At 33.2% G+C, this 21,357-nt stretch overlaps 1 protein-coding gene across 1 annotated transcript in view; it reads right to left on the reverse strand.

Moving 5' to 3' along the window:
* Nucleotides 1–15,396: 15,396 nt before the first annotated feature.
* The window catches only part of RGS21 (regulator of G protein signaling 21), a 35,092-nt gene continuing 29,131 nt past the window's right edge, over nt 15,397–21,357 (reverse strand). Inside the window, exon 6 of the mRNA XM_055233970.1 lies at nt 15,397–15,600. Coding sequence (XP_055089945.1) covers nt 15,397–15,600 — 204 coding nt within the window. The remainder of the gene's footprint in view (nt 15,601–21,357) is intronic.

A 21,357-nucleotide genomic window follows, 5' to 3' on the forward strand; every position in this document is an offset into this window, starting at 1 on the left:
ATTTATTCAGGTAACATTAAAATGAAAATAATATATCAATATTGGTTATACATTCGCATATTTTTCCAACTAAAATAGGTTTTTACCCATTATGAGTTAAATTCTATATCCTTCCAAACTGGTAAGTTGAAGTCCTAGCCCTCTAGGACTTCAGGATGTGAACTTATTTGGAAATAGTATTGTTGCAGATGTAACTAGTTAAGATAAAGTCATAAAAGTGGGAGGCCCCTAATGCAATATGACTTATGTTTTTATGAAAGGAGAGAATTTGGACACAGGCATGCATACAGGGAGAACATCGTGCATATGTGAAGACAGGCATTTACCAGTCAGGGAAAGTAGCCTGGAAGAGTCTCTCTTCAGAGCACTCAGAGGCAACCCTGTCAATATCTTGATTTCAGACTTCTGGCCTTTAAAACTCTGAGACAATAAATTTCTGTTGTTTAAGCCACCCAATTTATGACACTTTGTTTCAGCAGCCCTAGAAAGCTAATACAATATCTGATGAAGTTATAAAAATATATAGTTTTATTCTCTTCTGCAAATTTGCTCAATATTCTTGAAGTTTTTATACACAATTAATTGCTTAGCTGGAAAAAATTTAATGTATATCTATTTATAAACTTCATTTTCTTTCCTAACTGTTCTAAGAATTTACTTGCAATATTATTTATTGAACTAACTAGAGCTTGAAAGTATCAATTTAAAATAATCTTTATGATGTCACTTTTTTTTTCTGCCCCCTTTCTCTGTTTTCATGTTCATGTAATTTTAGAGAATAAAAAACCTTAGGTCCAAATTGACCATCATACAGAAACTGTTAAGGTATAGTATATATAAATGTGATATATAATTAGACTGTAATGATACTTGAATCAAAAAGCATGTAAGGTAGAATGCATTGCATTCTTTATAATCATAATTAGTATAGTACTTACATAATATGCCTCTCTTTTTGGTCGTTTCCTTTTTTCATGCTTCCTACCTGTCAGGGCATTGATGCTTCTCTTTCTCTATCACCTTTTTTTTGGTATTACTCTTATGTAAATATATTTTTCCTGTCTCAATTGGCATACATTTTTTTTTGAAAGATGGTAATTATTTAATTACATTTTAGTAAATTTTTTGCCCATCATTTGTGTTCTTAGAGCTAAAGAATAATGGAAGTCAAGAAATCAGTAATACCACCAGAAAGAAGAAAATTAGCCTCCGGATTCAATCTTTTCTTATAAATCATATTTGTTTGTTTCTATGACTAATGAATGCAGTATGGAAATTATTCACACTTCAGCAACAACCTGGATAAAAACCCATTTTCAGAAGGCTTTGAATAAGAATAAAATTCAGCATTCATTTATTTTAAATGCAAATAGTGGAATCTGAGTAGGATAAGAGTGTCAGAGTGGAAGGGCGTGTTTTTCAGGCATTGCAGAAAGCTGTCATGGTGACTAGGAGGCATAGCAACTTAATTATAAAAATAAATCTAAAAGAGTGAGTTAGGCACAGGTTTGCGATTTTACTCCTGTCAATGTTAGATGGAGACTATATCCTGAAAATCTCAGTTATCAGGATCCTGAGAAAAGCATTAGAACAGGATAACAGAAAACCATACTTTTACAAAGATAGAGATATAAAATATATTTATCTGCAGGTTATTTGAGATTCCAGCAACTATTTCTGGAACACTTTCTAAATTACAGTCAAGGAGTAATGTCTTAAGTGTGAAACAAAGAGAATGGATAATATGTACTGATTTGTATTGTATCATGTATCTTGGGTTTTATAATGATAATTTTACATTCCTCTTTCCCCACGAGTGTATTTTTCTCTGCATTTCTCTTGATTATCATAAACTTAAATAAGTAACAAAAACTAGGGCATACATTGAAATTCAGGGCCGAACATTAATTGGAAATCAATCCTAAACAATATGGCATCATTCTAAAGGTACAATATGTCCTCTCTCAGCTTGAGTGTATTAGGGTAAAGTATCACTGAGATTAGTTTGAGAAGTGTGGGGTTGAACCCCTGCTCTGGGCAAAGAAGTCCCTGTAGCCACTGCTGTGAGTTCTGTAGGGGCCAGACCCCAAGGCCCTGGTGTGCAGCAATTAAGCTTAATTGGCTAGCTGGACTTCTTTGGGGGATTGTGGAGGAGCCTAATTAGCAGCAAGCAGTTGATTTTCCACCAAGGTGCTCTTTCACTTCCTCCCACATTTAGATTTTGAACTGGATGAAAGTTTAGAGGTGAATTTTCCCCCTAATGGTATGAATTTTGATGTGGAATGATCAGGTAGGAGGTTACTCTCTCCATGATGGAAACATTCATTCTAATTCTATAACACATATGCAGTTCCCACTGGGAATCTCATCTGGCGATTGCCTGGAGAGTTTCATGTGTTTAGTTTGTGAAAAGTGGTTTTGTTAGTTGTTTCCCTACTCATGACCCCACCCTTCTAGAGAACAGGACTAAGGAAATAGGCAAGAGACAGGCTACTTGATATATTTAAGGAACTGGTTACAGACATTTAGTCAAACTTTGATTTTTTTAAATGTAATTTCACACAGACCATGAAAGGATAACAAAATGAAGGTGCTTTTAAACATGTCAACCATGTTTGTAAGCACTTTTAGAGTTTGTGACCAACTTATATATAGTTTACAGAAAGCAAACAGACACTTCCAGCTTCAGTTTGTTGTGTTTTCTGCTTCCAGATTAGACATTACAGGAGTATTTAAAATGTGTTTACTGCTTATGAAGCACTGTCAAACTGCTTTGTGAAAGAAACGTTTCTTGCCCTGGAGGAGCTTATCACTCATGTAGAAAGAAGGTCAAAGAAATAGAATATTTTGGTCAATAGAATTTTAGACGAACATTTTATTTAACATCTGGAAGCAGAAGTTTTCTTCTTTTCCAAGGCATTTCAACACTACATACACTTATCTTTCTAAAAGAAAATTTTGATTTTGTTATTCTGTTGCTCAAACTCAACTCCTTCAAAGCTTGCTCCTTACCCTGTACGCAGAATGTTTGATGTTTTTTGGAAAGCTTTATCTGAACCCTCCATCCCTGCCTAAGAACTTGGTATATTCTTCCTTGAACCTTGCCCTTTTCTTTTCATAGCAAATATGTCCTGGGCTTGTTTAATATTCTCTCTGTTACTTAACTGTACTTTCCAAAGAAGCAGATATTCTATCTATCCTATGCATTTTTGTATTCCTAGAAACGAACTCACTGTGTGCCTCATCAAGTATTCAATAAAGATTTCTGGAGTATATGTATATTAATACCTCTAACTGGTGGCACATCAGCAGGCAACAAAGCAAAACCAAAAAGAAAAGTTCTATTTCTCTTTTGTGTAGACACCTACAATCTTGATTTGTTATGTGTAGCTTGTAGAGAGGAGTGGTGGAATATCTAGGCACACCGTATCTCCACATTCAGATTCAGCCATAGTAATAAGGAGATCAGTGAATACCAACAGATAAGACTAAATCATTTATTTAAATGTGGAGCTGGCTGGGCATCTCTCCTTTCTTTCCCCATTTCTTTGCTTCCAAAGGTATGGAGGAAAGAAAGGAGAGATCACTATGAGTTTCCCCCATTCCTTTTCATGCGCTATCACTCTGTCTGGTAGGTTTTTAGGACCAGTTAAAGCATAACTTTTCCCTCATATTTCATTTGAGGCTCTTCCTATTCCAAACAAACACATAGGCACACACACCCAATCTTTCTTTCTCTCTTAAACTTCCCACTGCCCCACTTCATCAATACACATACCCACAGGGCCCTCTATCAGTGAATCCCTACAATAATTTCCCTATAATGTGATCAGTGAAAGTAATATATTATTTAACCCATTGAAATAAGTTTCTACCTCTTATTTACTTTTCTATCCTTCACAGTTAGGAAACAACCTAACGGTTAGTTATTTCCTAGACTGCTTAATGGTTGAAAGGACCATTTAGATGACTGAGCAAATAGATGAATGGATGGATGGATACATGTAGAGACTGGAGCAGTAACTCTTTTTTCATTCATTGTCTGTCAACTTGGATTATTCTTACAGTCCAACAACAGATTAGGTAGGTGAGAGTAAAAACTCTGCAGGAAGAAAATAATAGCAAAATAAGCAGCAAAATAAAATACACAGAAAAACTTATTGCAAGTACTCATCCTCATTCTTAGATGTTATGCATCAACATACCAATTTACTTAGACATTTTTGTATTTTGTGGAGATTTTTGTTAGTGTTGGAGTATAGATAGTATAAATTTTAAAATTTTAACACCAAAAATTAAACTAATTTTAATGTGTTTTGATAATAGTTTTTCTTAAAACTTCTTACTGTAGTATATTTAGTACATGCATAAATTTATATCTGTGTATTGGATAGATTAGCAAATTGATAGGCAGCTGTCTTGTGCCACTTATAGAGGAAAAGGTGTTTAATTATTTTCAAAATTTGTATAATACTAGAATTTTGTATCATCCTCAATATACACAAAATGATTTAAACAAAGGGAATTATGGCTTTGTTATTCCACAGCAAAGGGCTCTCAGGAATACAGCAACACAGTAAATGAAGCTGACTTTCAAGTGGGCAACCTTGCTCATCTGCAATGTTGCGTAACTACGATATGGAACCACAAGTAGTGTGATAAAACTAAAACTATGTATGGTAAATTCAGGATTTACAGTGATGACTTCTTGTTAGAAGACAGCAAACAGTAGATTTGAGAGCAGTAAAGTTTCAGTTGAGTCATCACGCTTGTGACACTTATTTTAAATGCAATCTGTTTAGCCCAAAGTATTACCAACTTTAGAAAATACACGCCTCTTTCCCAGGGCATTTCTCTTAACCGTTTGTAGGCAGCCTGTTGAAGAGCTTTCAAAGAGAAAAATCTTATACAAAATAATGTACTTTAATATCTTTTCATTGAGTATATCTTCTCTAACAAAAGATGACTATTACCTTTTCTCTATCGATTATTACCTCCTGCTCTCAGGGAATGGCTTCCTGCAAGGTCAAATGTGCCTCTGTAGTCACAATTCACACAACAAAATGTCTGAGGATTCTCTCCATGTTCCTTGAAATAAGACTAGTTATTTTCTACTCTTTGGGTGGTCGTTAGGACACAGTTCTTTACAGGCTTCTCACATCTTTGCCCATTTTGCAAGCAGAGGCACTGACTGCTTTGGTTTTGGTGCAATTTTTCGAGAATATTTGTATAGCAAGCAACCTTGGAAAGAGGCATAGTGTCTCTCTCCAGAGCAGAAGATAGGCATGTTTACTGCCCACTATAAAAGATTCAGGTACTCTAAGCTTAGCTTTTCTCTTTTGAAACGCAGGCTGCAGAGTTTACAAGTATCACCTGGCCCTCTGAGCATCATCCTGTGGAAACTGGGGCTTGAAGTTCCTGATTCTCTGGCTACTATTATTAGTAATACATATTACTAATAGTAATGTATATTACCATTGTTGTAAACTATAACATCTTTTTTCCAGTTCTAGGAGTCTGTATCTTCTGCTAGTATTCATGAAATCATAGAAGGCTAACTTGTTAGCTTTAAAATAGGGTAATATATCATTCACAGCGAGGAAGAATGGTAAGGTAAGATATATTAAGCACTGAGACGTAGAATTAATTATGCTTTGGTTTTAACACATAGTTGTAACATATGTTCACTAACGTCTGAGTTGTTATATGGAAGTTTAGAATACTACTAGGAAGAAATGCTTCATTATAATATAGTATGTGCATTTATTCAGTGTTATAGCAAGGGTAAAATTATATTTACATAATGTATTGCATAGCTCTTGAAAGCCAGTACACTGCCTCTTTTTGTCAAAAAGTTGGTACTTAGCATTCTAAGTTTAACATTTTAATCTTGAGAGGAAAGTAATCTTAAATTAAACGTTTTGCATTAAAAATTTTTCAGATATGTCCTACGTAAAGTCCTTCAATTACTTCCATATATTTCATGTTCCTAAGAAATCGTATTTTTCCTAAGCATCTATATGAAATACTCACACTTAATAAAATTTTTTTCAATTCAAATATGATTTATATTAGAAGTTAGCTCATTTATATATGTTTAATTAGTGCTATATTATTTCAAATTCATGAAATATTAAAAATTATTTATAAGTTTGAGATTATTCTTTTAAAACTATTCTGAGGCCTAATTTGAACAACAATTTTAGATAACTCAAGTACAGTTTTATAATGCATGCATTTCATAAAATAAAAAAATTAAATACCTAAAAATTTAAATATCTTTTATTTCATATTATAGATTTAATAAAGTAATTCAGCATAATCATATTGTTATTATATATTCAGAACTTTGAATTACCTGAGAAACACAAATGCAGTGGGATATAATAGTATTCTTCTTATGCAAATTTATTACATTTTAATATTAATTTATAATAGTCAGTGTCTGATAATTATAATGTTAATAGTGAGAAATGTGTTTGAAATTAATGAGTTATGTGTATTTCATAGGTTTTCTTTTTTCAGTGCCCTGCCTTTCATAGATTAACCTGGATATGTTATCAGGCACTGGCTATTTTTATTGTGGGAAAATGAAATTTTACTCTGAAGAATCAATAGTTTAGTAGATTTTACTCTCAAAAATATGCCTTCTTGTGCATTGTGCTTTTTTCTCCCTTGATTCATCTCTGGTTTTTGTTTCCGCTGCTCTTTTCATATTTACTCTTCATTTTCATTTACTCTTCATTCCAGGTTTCTTTGCTTTTTCCTTTTAGCTTTTTACTCTTAGACTTAGACATAGACTTCTTAAAGAACAGCCTCTGATTGCAACTACCCAACATAACAGTGAAAAGCAATAGCAACTGGACTCCTTACTAAATATCTTTTTTTGTGTAATGTAAAAGGAATAAGAAAGTGAAATAAATTCTTTGAAAAATAGTTCACCAAAACTGTATGTTTGTGAATGTGCTTGTGTGTGTGCATCAGTGTGATTACGAGACTCAAGTCCCAGCTATGCAGCTTGCTTTGGGACATTTAGCTACTTAACTCTTTTTTCCCTGTGCTTTCTCATTTATATAGTTAACAAATTATCCAAAATTTGGAAATAAGGCAAGGGAAAACTGCGATTTTTTTTCAGTGTCACAATAAAACATTGTGCCACAGACTCACTCAGGGGTTATTTTATTGGCTAGGGTAGGGGGTTGGCGAATTTTAACCCACAGGTGAAATCCAGCCCAAATCCCATGCTTGTTCATTCTTTGAGCTAAAAATAGATTTTGCATTTTAAAAAAGTTGTTAAAAAAGGTAAACAAAGACAAATATGTGACAGAGACTTGAAGTAGCTCACAAATATTAACATATTTACTATCTGAGCCTTTACAGAAAACATTTGTCTACCCCTGCTCTAAAGGAATGAAGCATTGTTTGATTTAACTATGTACTATTGATCAGGATTCAGACTCAGTGAAGGCAGATGATAACCAATAGATTAATAAATTACAAATGATTTTTGTCTCCTGGTGAGGAAATGATTTCTGTCTGCTTTAAGAAAAAAAAAATCCAACCCAGCCGGGGGCTGTGGCTCACGCCTGTAATCCCAGCACTTTGGGAAGCTGAGGCAGGCGGAACACCTGAGGTCAGGAGTTCGAGACCAACCTGGCGAAAACTAGTCTCTTCTAAAAATACAAAAATTAGCTGGGTGTGGTGATGAGCACCTTTAGGTCCTAGCTACTTGGTAGGTTGAGGTAGGAGAATCGCTTGAACCCAGGAGGCGGAGGTTGCAGTGAGCTGAGATCTCGCCATTGCACTCCAGCCTGGGAGTCAGAGAGAGACTCCATCTAAAAACAAAAAACAAAAACAAAAACAAAACAAAAAAACCCTAAAGGACATAATGGTATTACTCTTTAAGACATTAACCATTTTCATATATCACTTTGTAATAATATTTCAGCATCTTTTTAATTGGCCGTAACTTCTTCAGTCTCATTCTCTTTTGAAAAAGCTTTACTATCCCGCTGGTTTCCTCATTAATTAAGAAAATAATCTTATTGACATGTCTTTATTTTATATTTGTATCTGAATCATCTTTTTAACTTTTAGATATTTATACATCAACAATAAATGGGCAGTCTGCCACTTTCCTATTTAGCTATCAGCTCTTTCAGGGTTTTAATACAATATGGTCTTAGTAAGTGGACTTTATTTGCTCACCTTAAATATCAGTCTAGATGTTCTTTTAACAGAACTCCAATTAAGAACCTCTCAGGGTTATTCCATTCTCTCCAGATTTTTCAAAGACCATTTCTTAGACTAGTTTTAGGTTCACAGCAAAATTAACAAGAAAGTACAGATATTTCTTGCATCTGTCCTCATACATGCATAACTTCCCCATTATCAACATCCCCAACAGAGTAGTATATTTGTTACAATTGATGAACCTATATTGACACATCATTATCATCTAGAGTCTAGATTTTACATTATGATTCTCCATCTTTTTGATAATCATGTTTGTGCAATAGTGAATTCTTATTGCTAGTGCTCATCTGCTGATACCAATAGAGTTGTAGGTTTATCAACGACTGTCATGTTTCTTTTTCCTCAAGCTTCTTTATGCAAATTTTAATTATTGTTGTTTCATGATTTAATTAAATAATATACAATGAGATGAAATCAGTGCAGGGGGAGATTTAATTCAATGAAGTTGAAATTGAATGCTTTGCTATGTCTTTGTTAAAGACATAGGTGAATTGCTAAATAATTGCCATGCAATTAAGTGTGGGTGAAGCAATAACAAGAGATTGGTGTGTTTGGCTGTGACCAGGCCTCTACTTGGAAGCATCTAATTTTGAAAACACATGTGCTGCATATAAAGCAGAAGTTTGCCTATCAAATGGATAGTTTTGGAAACATAAAATAAGTCATGCTATTTTGCCTCTATTTTTTATTGTTCAAACTATCAAAATGGAAATATCAATACTGATAAATCTGTACAAATCAAATGGAAACATGGAAGATCTGCTGAATCTTCACAGCTTCTCCTATTGACATGAAATTTTTTCCTATTTATCAAAGGATATTTATTTATAGAAAGAAATAATTTTAGAAGTATTTCAAAATAAATGTTTTTTTTAAATAAAATTTGTTCGCATTTCATAAGTAGGTTCCAGTGATGAATGAGTACATAAATAATTGAATAGACAATATTGCTGATTGGGGTTAATTAGTTTAAAAGCCCATTCCCAGGGAGATCCTTCTCTCCTTAATCAACCCAAAGATCCAGGGTGCACTTAGTGAGGCATTCGGAAGGCATGGGGGAGCAGGTGTACCTTTTGCTCTAAATAGCTGAACTCTTCTCCTTTCTCAAGTAAAGAATTCAGGCAACTACTGTAAGATTCTGAGTGCTGACTCCACAACTAGACTGGGGTTTCATATACTTTTTGCATGCTTTGCCCATGCTTTCTCCTTCTCTTCTTTGCATTTTTTTTCACACATCAATTTACAATTTCTCTTTGTGAAGTCTCTATTGACTCTAGTTTAACTAGTCTATGTCTTTACAATTATACATTGATACATAGTGATATGAATTACCAATATTTATATCCATATACACTATCCTGCAATTAACATTTATGCTGTAGTTTAGTTGTATATTTTATGTGAAAATAGAATTACTTTTCTTCTGTGAAAATACTTTGAACTATGAGCTGTTATCCAAATGCTGTCTTTTCAGTTTACTGTACACTTTTGAAAGACTTAGAAAAATCTTTTTTCGCCTTTCCACATTGCCTACCTCAGAAGCGTTAATTCAGTGAGAAATTCTTACAACTCAACTAGTCAGACAGTAGTTATTAAATGCTTAGGCATTTATAGTCACAGTCCTTCAAACTTGAGTTAAGAAATGTCCATTCACATGTCAGGGCTAATGACTGCATTTTAATCGTGGAATAAGAAGTATGTTTTACTTATATTTAGCCTATTTTTTTAAAGTTATTGATTTAGAAAATAGATCTTCTGATTTGATTAACACTGATTTCATTTTATGTTTTTCTGAGGCTTTAATCCTTTTTGAAATGGAGATACTATGAAACACAATTTATATAGACTTAAAAATAGCCAGGTGATATATGCCATTAACACTTTCGAAAAACAGAAATTTAAACAGAAACAGAGTTCATTAAGTAAATATATGTGTATATTCATATATGCCTGTAACCTTAGATTTTTCAACAAAGTTCTAAATTTACTTTAAGCTACTATGTAATAGTACTATTTAATTTCCACTGGCTTCTACCTCTCAAAAGCCATTTTCCCAGATGTAGTTTCTATATTATTTAGTTTAAAACACAGTTAAGACTCATGGATTGAAATTTCAATCAATCTTTAACCTTCTAGTGTTAGGGTTTATTTACTCTTTTACAAGACTGCTTCTAGGTTAAAAACAAACAAACCTGCAAAGGAATCTAGAGAATCATTGGACAGCAAACAATACTTTAAAAGAAAATTTTTAGCAGGTCAATCATAACTCCAACAGTTTAAATCTCCCTCACAGTGTTCTTGGTCTTTTACATTGGATTATGGTATGTTGTCATAAAAGATTCATATTCAGATATTAAACATTACTTTGAGTGATTAATAAGAAATTTATTTTTTCTACCAAGTAATAGGCATTTTCTTTGTCTTTTCCTCATAATATGTAAGAAAAAACTGTTATAACTTTGAATTCATGATTATATCTTTGGGGTAAACATGATATATTTGGAAAGTGCAAGAAAAAGAACAATTTAAAAGTATCATGACCAAAATATTTACTTCTTTAAAGCTAAAACTGACACTATAAAAATAAGATATTTTAACTAAAATCTATAAGAAGTAAATGCAATAATATTTAATATAATTAAAAAAATTTAACTTTTTTCTTATTCGTTTTTAAAAAGAGCCAGCTATTTATTATATTTTATCTCTAAGCCATCATCATTTATAACATTAATGATCTAAATATTACAGCTTATTTTCCTAAATGCACAAAAGAAATAAAAGTATTAAAAAAAGAACTCAAATCATATTCATAAAGAATTAATTGCTTTAAAATCCTTATTTTTGAAAACAGAAATAAATGAAATTATGTTTTATGTGAAACTTCCAGGAATAATTAAACAATAATCACCCAAGAAAACAATGTGCATTGAATAAAGCAATTTTTTTCTTAGAAATACTCATAGCTCACTTTATTCTAGATATAACACAAATCATAAATACTCAATGGCTACCCAATAATCTGATTAAACTTCATTGGACATATATATATATATATATATATATACACACACACACACATATATATGTGTACACATATATTTTTTCTTTTCCAGATATCTAGCCCTGTTTTTGCTTCTTGAACAAAAGAAGAAGAAAGGCTAATGTGATTTCTTTAAAAAAAATATATTTTTAAGTAAATGTTATTTTCCCACTTTCTGTTATACTTGGAAACACACTAATATATGTTCATTTATTATTAGAATTAATTATACATATTTCAACACACTCTATAAGTAGTATTTATACAGAACATATAAAAATTTCTCCAAAATGGCATAGCCTCGGTAAATAAGTTATCACTTAATATTCATTCCTGTTCGTTGCCCATTAAAATGCAGTGGCAAATCTGACAATAAGAGGAAGCTAGCCTGTGTGACTCTTTATTCATATAATAATTGATTACTGCTGTGACAACATCCCACCTTTTTCACAGTTATGAAATGAGTTCACTTTAAATTAATTGGCATCACCATGAAATAAATTACCTGGCCGTGTGGTTGGGAAGCAAATCAGGCCCACATTTGATATAATTGGGGTGAAACTGTTATATAGGGATTGTGTGAGTGAAAACTAAAGATATAATTTTTACATAGCAAATAAATGGGCAGAGACTAGCAATACTGTGACCAACTTGTCTGGTTTTGTTTTTAAGGAGAATTTTCTGTTTTTAGAATAAATTTCTTAAGTTTTCCAATAATTATGTATTTATGTTAGGCATAGCCTACATGATTGGGAATATTGGCTAATTATCTTCCATATAGACAAAGAAAAGAAAGTTCAATCTAAATTTCAAGTCTAGGATAGTGAACCTAAACTTTTCTTGAAATTTCAGGAAAGAAATCTAGACCATTTTCCAAAATTATGGCCCAGAATGCTACTATGGTATAAAAGGCCAGGTTGATACTAGGCTTCATTAGAAGGGATATCAGAAAAGAAACTGAAAACACTTTTTTCTTTCCTTTTATTATATCAATATGTGTTTTCATCAACAATATCCTGAGTACACATAGTTGCTACACCACACAGAATTTTAAAAACTGTAGAGCAAAGTAACTAAAACAATGAAAGTGGGTAGAATGAATTCTACATATAGGCAGACTGAAGAAAAACCCAAGAAATAAAACAAATTTGGGAAGGTAAAGTTGCAGATGAGATTATGTTTGTAATGCCCTAAAGATTTTAGATTTTTACAATATAGTATTAGAAAAAACTTTGATTATATCTTGAGGCAGAAATAGATCTTTTCTAGGCAAATATAAGAAACTGCATATAAACTTAAAAGAATCATTATGGATGGAATTATTAACACTTGAAATACAAATAAATTCAAAAGGATTTTAGATACATTCATGGATTATAGCTCTGTAATTCATTGTTAAAAAGGTGAGATTAATTTAGAACGATATCATTTTACTTCTTTAGGTCTGACTAGTGGAGGGCAAGCAGAAATTTCATTAAAACACATTCTGTGGAAACTATCGGAAAGTGGAAAGCACTGTGCTTGGAAAAATCTTGCAATTTGAAGGTCGTTTCAATTTAAATATCTTGTTAATTATATTAATGTTTTACTGATTACCTTAGTTTTTAATGTTAGCACCTCATTTCTTAAAGTTGATGGAAACATTTTTAGGAAATGACATTAAACAATCATTGAATATTTAAATACATTTTCAGGAATGTTAATGTTGTTATTCATTTCTTGCTAATTAATTTTTTTACTTAAAATTTCATCCATAAAATTACGCATCAATGATAACTGATGAAATAAAATAACATATGGCATGAAAGAGACCACGTGTGTAAGATGTATATCTGATATTTTATTAAAAATCCTGACTGATAAGTATTCAAAAACCTGCAATTGTTTTCTTTTATTTAATCAGAATACCTAGAATTGTCACTTAGGGCGGGAGTGAGTTGAAGTGGTAGGTGTTGTTATTGAGGGTCTTTGGCTGGGATTCTATTCGAGGTCATTTAACATCCAATTTTCAACAAGGCATTTTGACACCAGCTGTATTTTTTTAGGTACTATCAAGCACCTACTGTTTCTAGGTAGTGAAAGTTTGATTTGTGTCTTCTTTCACATCATTAGAGAAAACTTGAGAGGCAATCATTTAACATAAAGTCTTGCTCTATGGTAATGAGAAAGAAGTTGCAAACTGACAGTAAAGAGAAAATTGAAATACCTGATGAAAGGGATCATGCCTGGGTATTTGAGGATTAGTTGGAATTTAGATTCGAGACCTCAGAACAGTTCTGAATTGGAGAGGGGACTACACTGTTCTGTCAGAGCAGGGAGCCCACGTGGGAAAAGCACTGCTCTGACCAGCTTGGTCACTTACTTGCCTTGTGATCTGAGGAAATAACTGAGATTTTTTTCTTTTCTTACCTAAAAGTGAGAATGTGATTTTAATTTCTAAGTTTCCTTTTATCTTCAAAAGTCTATTTCTTCTCTGAGAATAATTTTGAAGTTTCCCATTTAAATAGAGAGTAAATTAAGGTTGGAATCTCTAGAATAAATGTTAAAAAGTTTAGCTATTTTCCACTAAGTGCACCTTAAGGCACACTGAATGCTTCACAACCAATTTCTATTTATGCCCTCTTTTAAAGAATTTGCAAATGCATGGGGAATATTCTATTTGCATATGTTTAAATGTTTATTTTTCATGACGAAGGGGAGACAAAATTTTGTCTATCAAATGAGTAGTTTGTAAAAACATAAAATAAGCCATGCTATTTTTCCTCCATTTTTTAATGTTCAAACAATCTAAAAGTAGAAATATCAATACAGATAAATAAATCTGTGCAAAGAAAATGGAAACATGGGAGATCTGTTGAATCTTTACAGCTTCTCATATTGAAATGAAATTATTCATATTTATCACAGGATATTTACATATAGAATGAAAAAATTTTAGGAACATCTCACAATAAATGCATTTAAAAAATTGTATCCCAGCACTCTGGGAGGCCGAGGCGGGCGGATCACGAGGTCAGGAGGTCGAGACCACGGTGAAACCCCGTCTCTACTAAAAATACAAAAAATTAGCTGGGCGTGGTGGCGGGCGCCTGTAGTCCCAGCTACTCGGAGAGGCTGAGGCAGGAGAATAGCAATGGCGTGAACCCGGGAGGCGGAGCTTGCAGTGAGCTGAGATCGCGCCACTGCACTCCAGCCTGGGTGACAGAGCGAGACTCTGTCTCAAAAAAAAAAAAAAAAAATTGTTTGGGTTTTATAAACAACTATCAGTGCTAAAGGAGTGAATAGATACTTCCCCACAATTGAGTAGATAATGTTGCAAATTTTTAAATTTTATGACTTGCTATATACTTCATCTTATAAGGATTTATCCATGCTCCTTAGTCTTCCACTTTCTTTTATATTTCTGTTAACATAGGAAAATCAGTATTCCCCACCCTTGAGGCCTTTTTCATACATAACTCATCACATTTCATATGTGATGCCACTGAATTGAGCCAAGTGATATATTTTGAAAAACTTTGGTCCATGGTGCATTCAAGACATACATATAAATATGAATACATTCCTGTGATTTTTTAAAAAAATAATTTGAGAGGCGTAGCAGTTTCAATAACCACCACATTATTAGAAATAGTTGGAAAGAAATGGTAGAAAAAAAACAATTAAATATATTAAATGAAGGCTTGTGTTTTGGTTCAGAAATTCTCTTTTTACAAAAGTGAGATTTTTTTGAATAAAGCAATGGTATTTAGAATTGTGTATATGATGCTTAAAAGTCTTTCGTTCCGCCACGTGAAGATATGTATAATTCCTTACATTATAATGTAATAAGAATATTCAGTTTTGGTTTAAGACTATATTGTATCTCTATAAACTTTCTTTGTACTCCCCCAGTAGGAAATTAAATAGCTAGTAAGGCAAATACTTTCTAAACAAACGAGTTAGAAATTCAGGCTTGATGTATAAAATGTTATTCGTCTGTTTGGGTAAAAAATGTTTTCTAAATCCTAAAAAAAAACAAAAGACAATGCATCGTGCTTGTATATTTAAAATGTTGTACCCCTGAAGTATAGTGATTAATTAGTTAACTTTTACCTTCCTCACAAAAAAGGGAGCCATTTTTTATGATTTGGAACCTGTTGGCTATTTACCAATTTTTTATAAATCTCTGACTTTAGAAATCGAGGGAAAGAATCCTTGGCCATGAGACAATAGATTAATTTCTGAGCCTCATCAAAGCATTTGAGTGTTGGTTCAGCAATATTCTTTGAGATGAGGTCTCTGGTACTGAAGTCAATGTTAATCTGTGGAAAATAAGGTTGCATATCATTGGATTAGTTTAATCAAAGAATGTATAGTTTATACATACATATTATTTGAAATTCTTTCTAAACACAAAGCTAATCTGATGCAAAACAGCAGAAAGGTCATGTATTCATTTTCTAGAATGCAGAATACATGCTTGGTTTAATTATTTTTCTTCCATGCTTGAGAGCAGTAGCATTGACAGGAAACAGTGGTAAAACCTTATTTTGAGATGTATTTTTAAAAAAGGCAAAGTGAAAAAGCAAGCAAAATATTTTACGACTTCACGTTTTTTTTCACTTACCTTTTCTTTTCTAACACTTTGACCTCAGTACATAAAATGTAATTTTCCTAGGCAGAACTATTACTAGAATTTATTAGGTTTGAATATACCAACTCATTCCCATTCTCCATATTTTCCTTTGTTCCTCACAACACTGCTTTTCTTTCTAATTTGTGTTTCTTTTTGTTTGACAAATGGATCAATAACATCCCCTCTTTACTGATTCCCATCTCTCCCACAGAACATGTGTCTACATATAATCTCCCTGTTTCTTTACCATTACCACACATAGGCATTTCCAGCGAGGTCTAATGGAGATCTATTACATTGAAACACACCATTCACCTACAAATATGTAAAATGCTCCAAACCTTCTTATAGAGCTACTAAGATCCCCACATATTCCAGGATGTATTCTGAGAAGCACAAAGGTTTATATCGAAGTTATCTAACTTAAACTGAAAATAGTCATGAAGTTCAAAAGAGCTTTTTTTTCTTTTGAGACAGAGTTTTGCTCTTGTCACCCAGGCTGGAGTGCAACGGCACAATCTAGGCTAACTGAAACCTTTGCCTTCCGAATTCAAGCGATTCTCCTGCCTCAGCCTCCCTAGTAGCTGGGATTACAGGTGTGCTCCACCACACCTGGTTAATTTTTGTATTATTAGTAGAGACAGGGTTTCACCATGTTGGCCAGGCTGGTCTTGAACTCCTGACCTCAGATGACCTGCCTGCATCGGCCTCCCAAAGTGCTGGGATTATAGGGCTGAGCCACCGTAGCTGGCCTCAAAAGAGATTTTAATCTTAAAATTAAAAGCTCACCATAGGCGGGTTCTGTATCTGTCTTATTCATCATTCTATTTTCTAGCACTTAGCAGAATACCTACCACATAATAGTCAATCAATAAATATTTGTTAAATGGAATTTAAATGTCCCTTGGAAAAATGCAGGAGATGGTAAAAATGTTAGAATTTTGGAGTCTGGAACTGTAAATGACAATTTATGGTGCACTAAATTGAGGTTAAACAATAGGCACAGACCCCTGCAATCAAATTGCTCCTCAGCTACTTACTTGCTGTTTGCATGAGTGAAGCAGTTTCTATAATTTCCTTTCATTTTCAGTTTCCATAGTGTAAAAGAGAATAGTAATAGCACCTATCTTAAAATGTTTTAAGGACTAAATGACACAAGAATACCAAACTATTTTAATATTATTATTCTAGGAAGAAAAGAATAAAAAAAAGTAATTTGAAAAGAATCATCAAAAGGCCACTATTTGCTCATAGATCTTTCCTTTCCTTTGGGACTTCAGTTACTCATGATCCCAGAATATACCTCCACTTTTCTTCCTTTGATTACCTTCTTGAGTCCCTCATCAAAGTTCCAGAACAAGTGCCAAAATAATCTTAAAGGCCTGAAAATCTGGAATCGGTTGTCCATTTATTATACCGGAAGATGGTGCAGGGCAGTGGAAACACTTGGGGATCCTTTTCAAGTCTGTTCTCTAACATTTACGGCTTTGGTGACCTTGGGTGAGTTAGCTTAATATTTCTGAGTTTCTGCTGCTTCAGTTTTAAGCTACTGATAGTTTTTGACCCAGTGATATAGGAATTAAAGCAGGATGATCCATATATTTATTATTTCACAAAAAGTTCTGAGTGTCTGTTATGTACAAGATGCTGCTGTATTTGGGGAAACAAAACCAACAACTAAATAAATGTTTTAGATTTAAAGTTGAAAGATAAGAAGAAGATGGTGCTCTAAGAATCTGGGGAAAAACACTTAGGGCAGAAAAAATAAACAAATAAACACAGAGTCCCTAATGCAGAAAGAATTGCTAGGTTCTAAAGAGCCCCTACACTTTGATAGCTAGAGTGTAGGGTGTAAGCAAGGAATTTTTGTTATAATGTTGTAGGAGGAGATCCAGGCCAGGTCTTGTAGAGCTTATGTGCTGTGTTCAGGACTTCTTATTTTCCTACTAGAAGCAATAGAAAGATACTGAAAGGTTTTGTGCAGTTAAGTGGCACGATAACTTATATAATGAACCTATACAGTGTCTCTGCCTCATAGTGGGAATCATTAGTGGCTATTATCAAGATCTTGTAGTGGTTTTTAAACATCTACTATAGTCTGTTTTATAAACTTATCTGGTGTTGTGGGAATATGAGAATATATGTAGCCTGTTTCTTCAATTAACTATATTGTGAAGTCTTTAACAGCATCATCTGTGATTTGTTTAACTTTATATTTCCCCTAGTGGTTAAGTAGAGGAACCTAACCTGTTTAGACACTCATCAAGGGAGTTTTTTACTGACAGCATGGCCAAAGTGTGCCTGCCAAACAGTGCTAGTGTATTATTATTATTGTTGTTGTTGTAACTGAACACCTATAATAATTCCTCATTTCCTACTTAAAAAGTCCAAAGCCATGATTTTGGCATTCATGGCCTTTACAATGTAATACCTACTTATACACATTTCTTCTCTTTTATGTGTGCCCTGTATTCCCATCAAGCTAGACAATTCCACTTACATTTCTTGTATATTCTTACTTTTAAACATTTCTCATAATATCTCAATCAAACTGAGAGTCACTCCTTTTATCCTAAGTCTTTCACAAGTCTTTTTATCTTTAAGACTAAATTTAACTAACACCTAACATTGAAGTTTATGTGTGGATTTTTTTTCTTTCTGATCTGTTAAGGGATTTTGCATTGCTAAGATGATATTTACATTTTGAACATGCTTTACTATGCCTTGCACACTGTAAGAACTCAATAAATACATGTATAAGCAAGTGAAAAATGGTTCTATATTTGTTCAAAATCATATTTAAATTTTAGAGAGAACTCTTCAATTTCAATATAATAATGCTAATTAATATCATTACTGAAATATATTAACCTTGTACTTCTGACTTATGCTCGTCATTTTTCTGATTTGCCTATTTTCCTACCAAAGAACTGCCAGCATCAGCAATTGGTAGCTAAGTGATGAGCAGGTGTACTGTTCTCAGGAGATGATCAGTAGTCTTATAAAGCTGTGTCTTGGCAATTCAGCTTAATGTCAGTGACAAAACATCACACCTCCATGTTTGTGTAAATGTAATTATATTTCTTAAAGTTGTTCAAGCTAGAAACATAGGAATTGTCTCTGACACCTCTTTTTTCTCTGATCACTTATGTTGTGTGTTTGTGTGTGTGCACATGCACATATGAATGTAAATTCTTTTTTTTATTTTCTAATTTCACAATGGTCTTTTTCATTCTCACTCATTTTTCCAGCTTAGGGCTTTATAACCAACATTTCCCTAAGTTATGGAATTGATAATTTATCTGATACCTCTTTTTACAGTATTTTTCCCTTCTGAATACAATAAATAATATTACTAAATCAGTTTTACCAAAATATAACTTTTATCATATAAAAATTCAGCTGAAAAGCCATTATTTTCTATAACATAAAAGTTAAACATCTCACTGTGGCATTTGAGATTCTTCACACCCTGACTTTAATATGTTGTTTTGAAATCAACTTCTACTTTTTCCTATTGATATACATAAACTGGACTACTCTCTGTTCCCAAAGTGAATATTTTACCTAAAACCTTTGTTTACACTGTTTCACCATCTAAAATTCCTTTTGCCCCCATAATTACATCCTGTACAGATTGTCTTCCACCTTTATCATTTACCTTAAGTTGAATATCCTCTGAGAAGCCTTCCTTGTTCACACAAAGAAAGTCACTATAATTTCCTTTTTATTATATTCAATTTTGGTTTAAAAATCTCCAGAAAATTGGCCGGGCATGGTGGCTCACGGCTGTAATCCCAGCTCTTTGGGAGGCTGAGGTGGGCGGATCACCTGAAGCCAGGAGTTGAAGACCAGCCAGATCCAACATGGTGGAACCCCATCTACACTAAAAATACAAAAATTAGCCAGGTGTGGTGGCGGGTGTCTGTAATCCCAGCTACTCGGGAGGCTGAGGCAGGAGAATTGCTCGAACCCAGGAGTTGGAGGTTGCAGTTAGCCGAGATCGTGCCACTGTACTCCAGCCTAGGCGACAGAGCGAGACTCCGTCAAAAAAAAGAAAAAAAAAATTCCAGAATTGACTTTTTAAACAGATTTGAATACAAAAGCTTCTGATAATGTTAAGTATTCAATGTGATTATCAGAGAAAGATTTGTCACTACAGATGGATTCAATAGTTCATGAAGTGGAATTAAGCTGTATTTAATTTACTATCTTCTCTATTTCTTTTACTAATTTTTTATTCTCCACAGGTCTTTGAAAAATATAAGCAGAGCATATATATATTCTCCAAGTTCTGCCTCAAGTCTTTTCTTTCTAGACTTTTTCCTTAGTGATTTTGTCTTCTCCCGTGGCAAAGTATTTTGAACAATAACATCAACTCTAAAATAATCATAAGGATACTTCAAGATGATTATTTTAACTGTAAATAATATGTTATTTTAATTAAACATTAGTACTGATGTGCTAAGTCTTCATATGGCTACTTTATGTTAAATATCACACACCCATATAAGATGGATAAAATTATCCTCCTTTGGTGGCGGAGGGGAGAGTCTTAACATATTTTGGAAAGCTATCTATTTTTAGTAATTTTTTCAATTTATTTATTTGGAGTATTTATGGAGTAGGTGCTTAGGAACTGTGCTAGGATTTGAAGATAAAAGATGATTAAGGTAAAAAGTCAATCAAGAAATCAGATTTTGAAAAAGTAACCCAAAAGAAAAAAATTGCTTCCCTAAGGAAAAGCTTTCTGACGGAAATGAAATTTTAAGCTGGTTTTTCAAGTAGTATTATGACTATGAAATATTAAAAAGGAGACTTGCACATGGAATGGTAAACTGGAAGAAGCCCTGTGGGTTTTAAGAAGAAAGATAAATCACAAAAGGCATAAAGGTGCCAAATCATGTAGGACATTGTAGGTCTTGTTAAGAACTTCTTTACTTATTCTGAGGCCAATGAGGAGAATTTTAAGTCAGGGACTAATGTAGCCACATGTTTGAAAAAGCATCGCTGGCTCCCATGTGGTGTAATAGCTGGCTGTGGGTGAAGGAAAGAAAAATTAGGATACCACACCAGGAGATCAGGAGGACAATTGATGGTGAATTAGGTTTGGTAATGTCACAGAGAATAAAGGGAAGTGCATAGATTTCAAAGCTATTCAGAAAGTAGAATGAATGGGACTTGTGATTGAATAGTTATGAGCTAGGGCAAGGGAGAACATCTTTTTAAGAATAGCTGGATATTAGAAATAGACTAAAGAAAGAGATGACAGAAAATGCTGATGGATTGAATATAGGGTATATGAGAAACAGAAGAACCAAGGGATGACTTGACTACAAATTATTTAGCCAGAATGGTGGAAGAACAGAGTAGTTATTAACAGAGATAGAGAGAACTTGGGTTGGAGAAAGCTTTGAGCAGGAAATCAGGACTCAGATTTAAA

This window comes from Symphalangus syndactylus, chromosome 19, assembly GCF_028878055.3.
Source record: "Symphalangus syndactylus isolate Jambi chromosome 19, NHGRI_mSymSyn1-v2.1_pri, whole genome shotgun sequence".
Taxonomy (NCBI): domain Eukaryota; kingdom Metazoa; phylum Chordata; class Mammalia; order Primates; family Hylobatidae; genus Symphalangus; species Symphalangus syndactylus.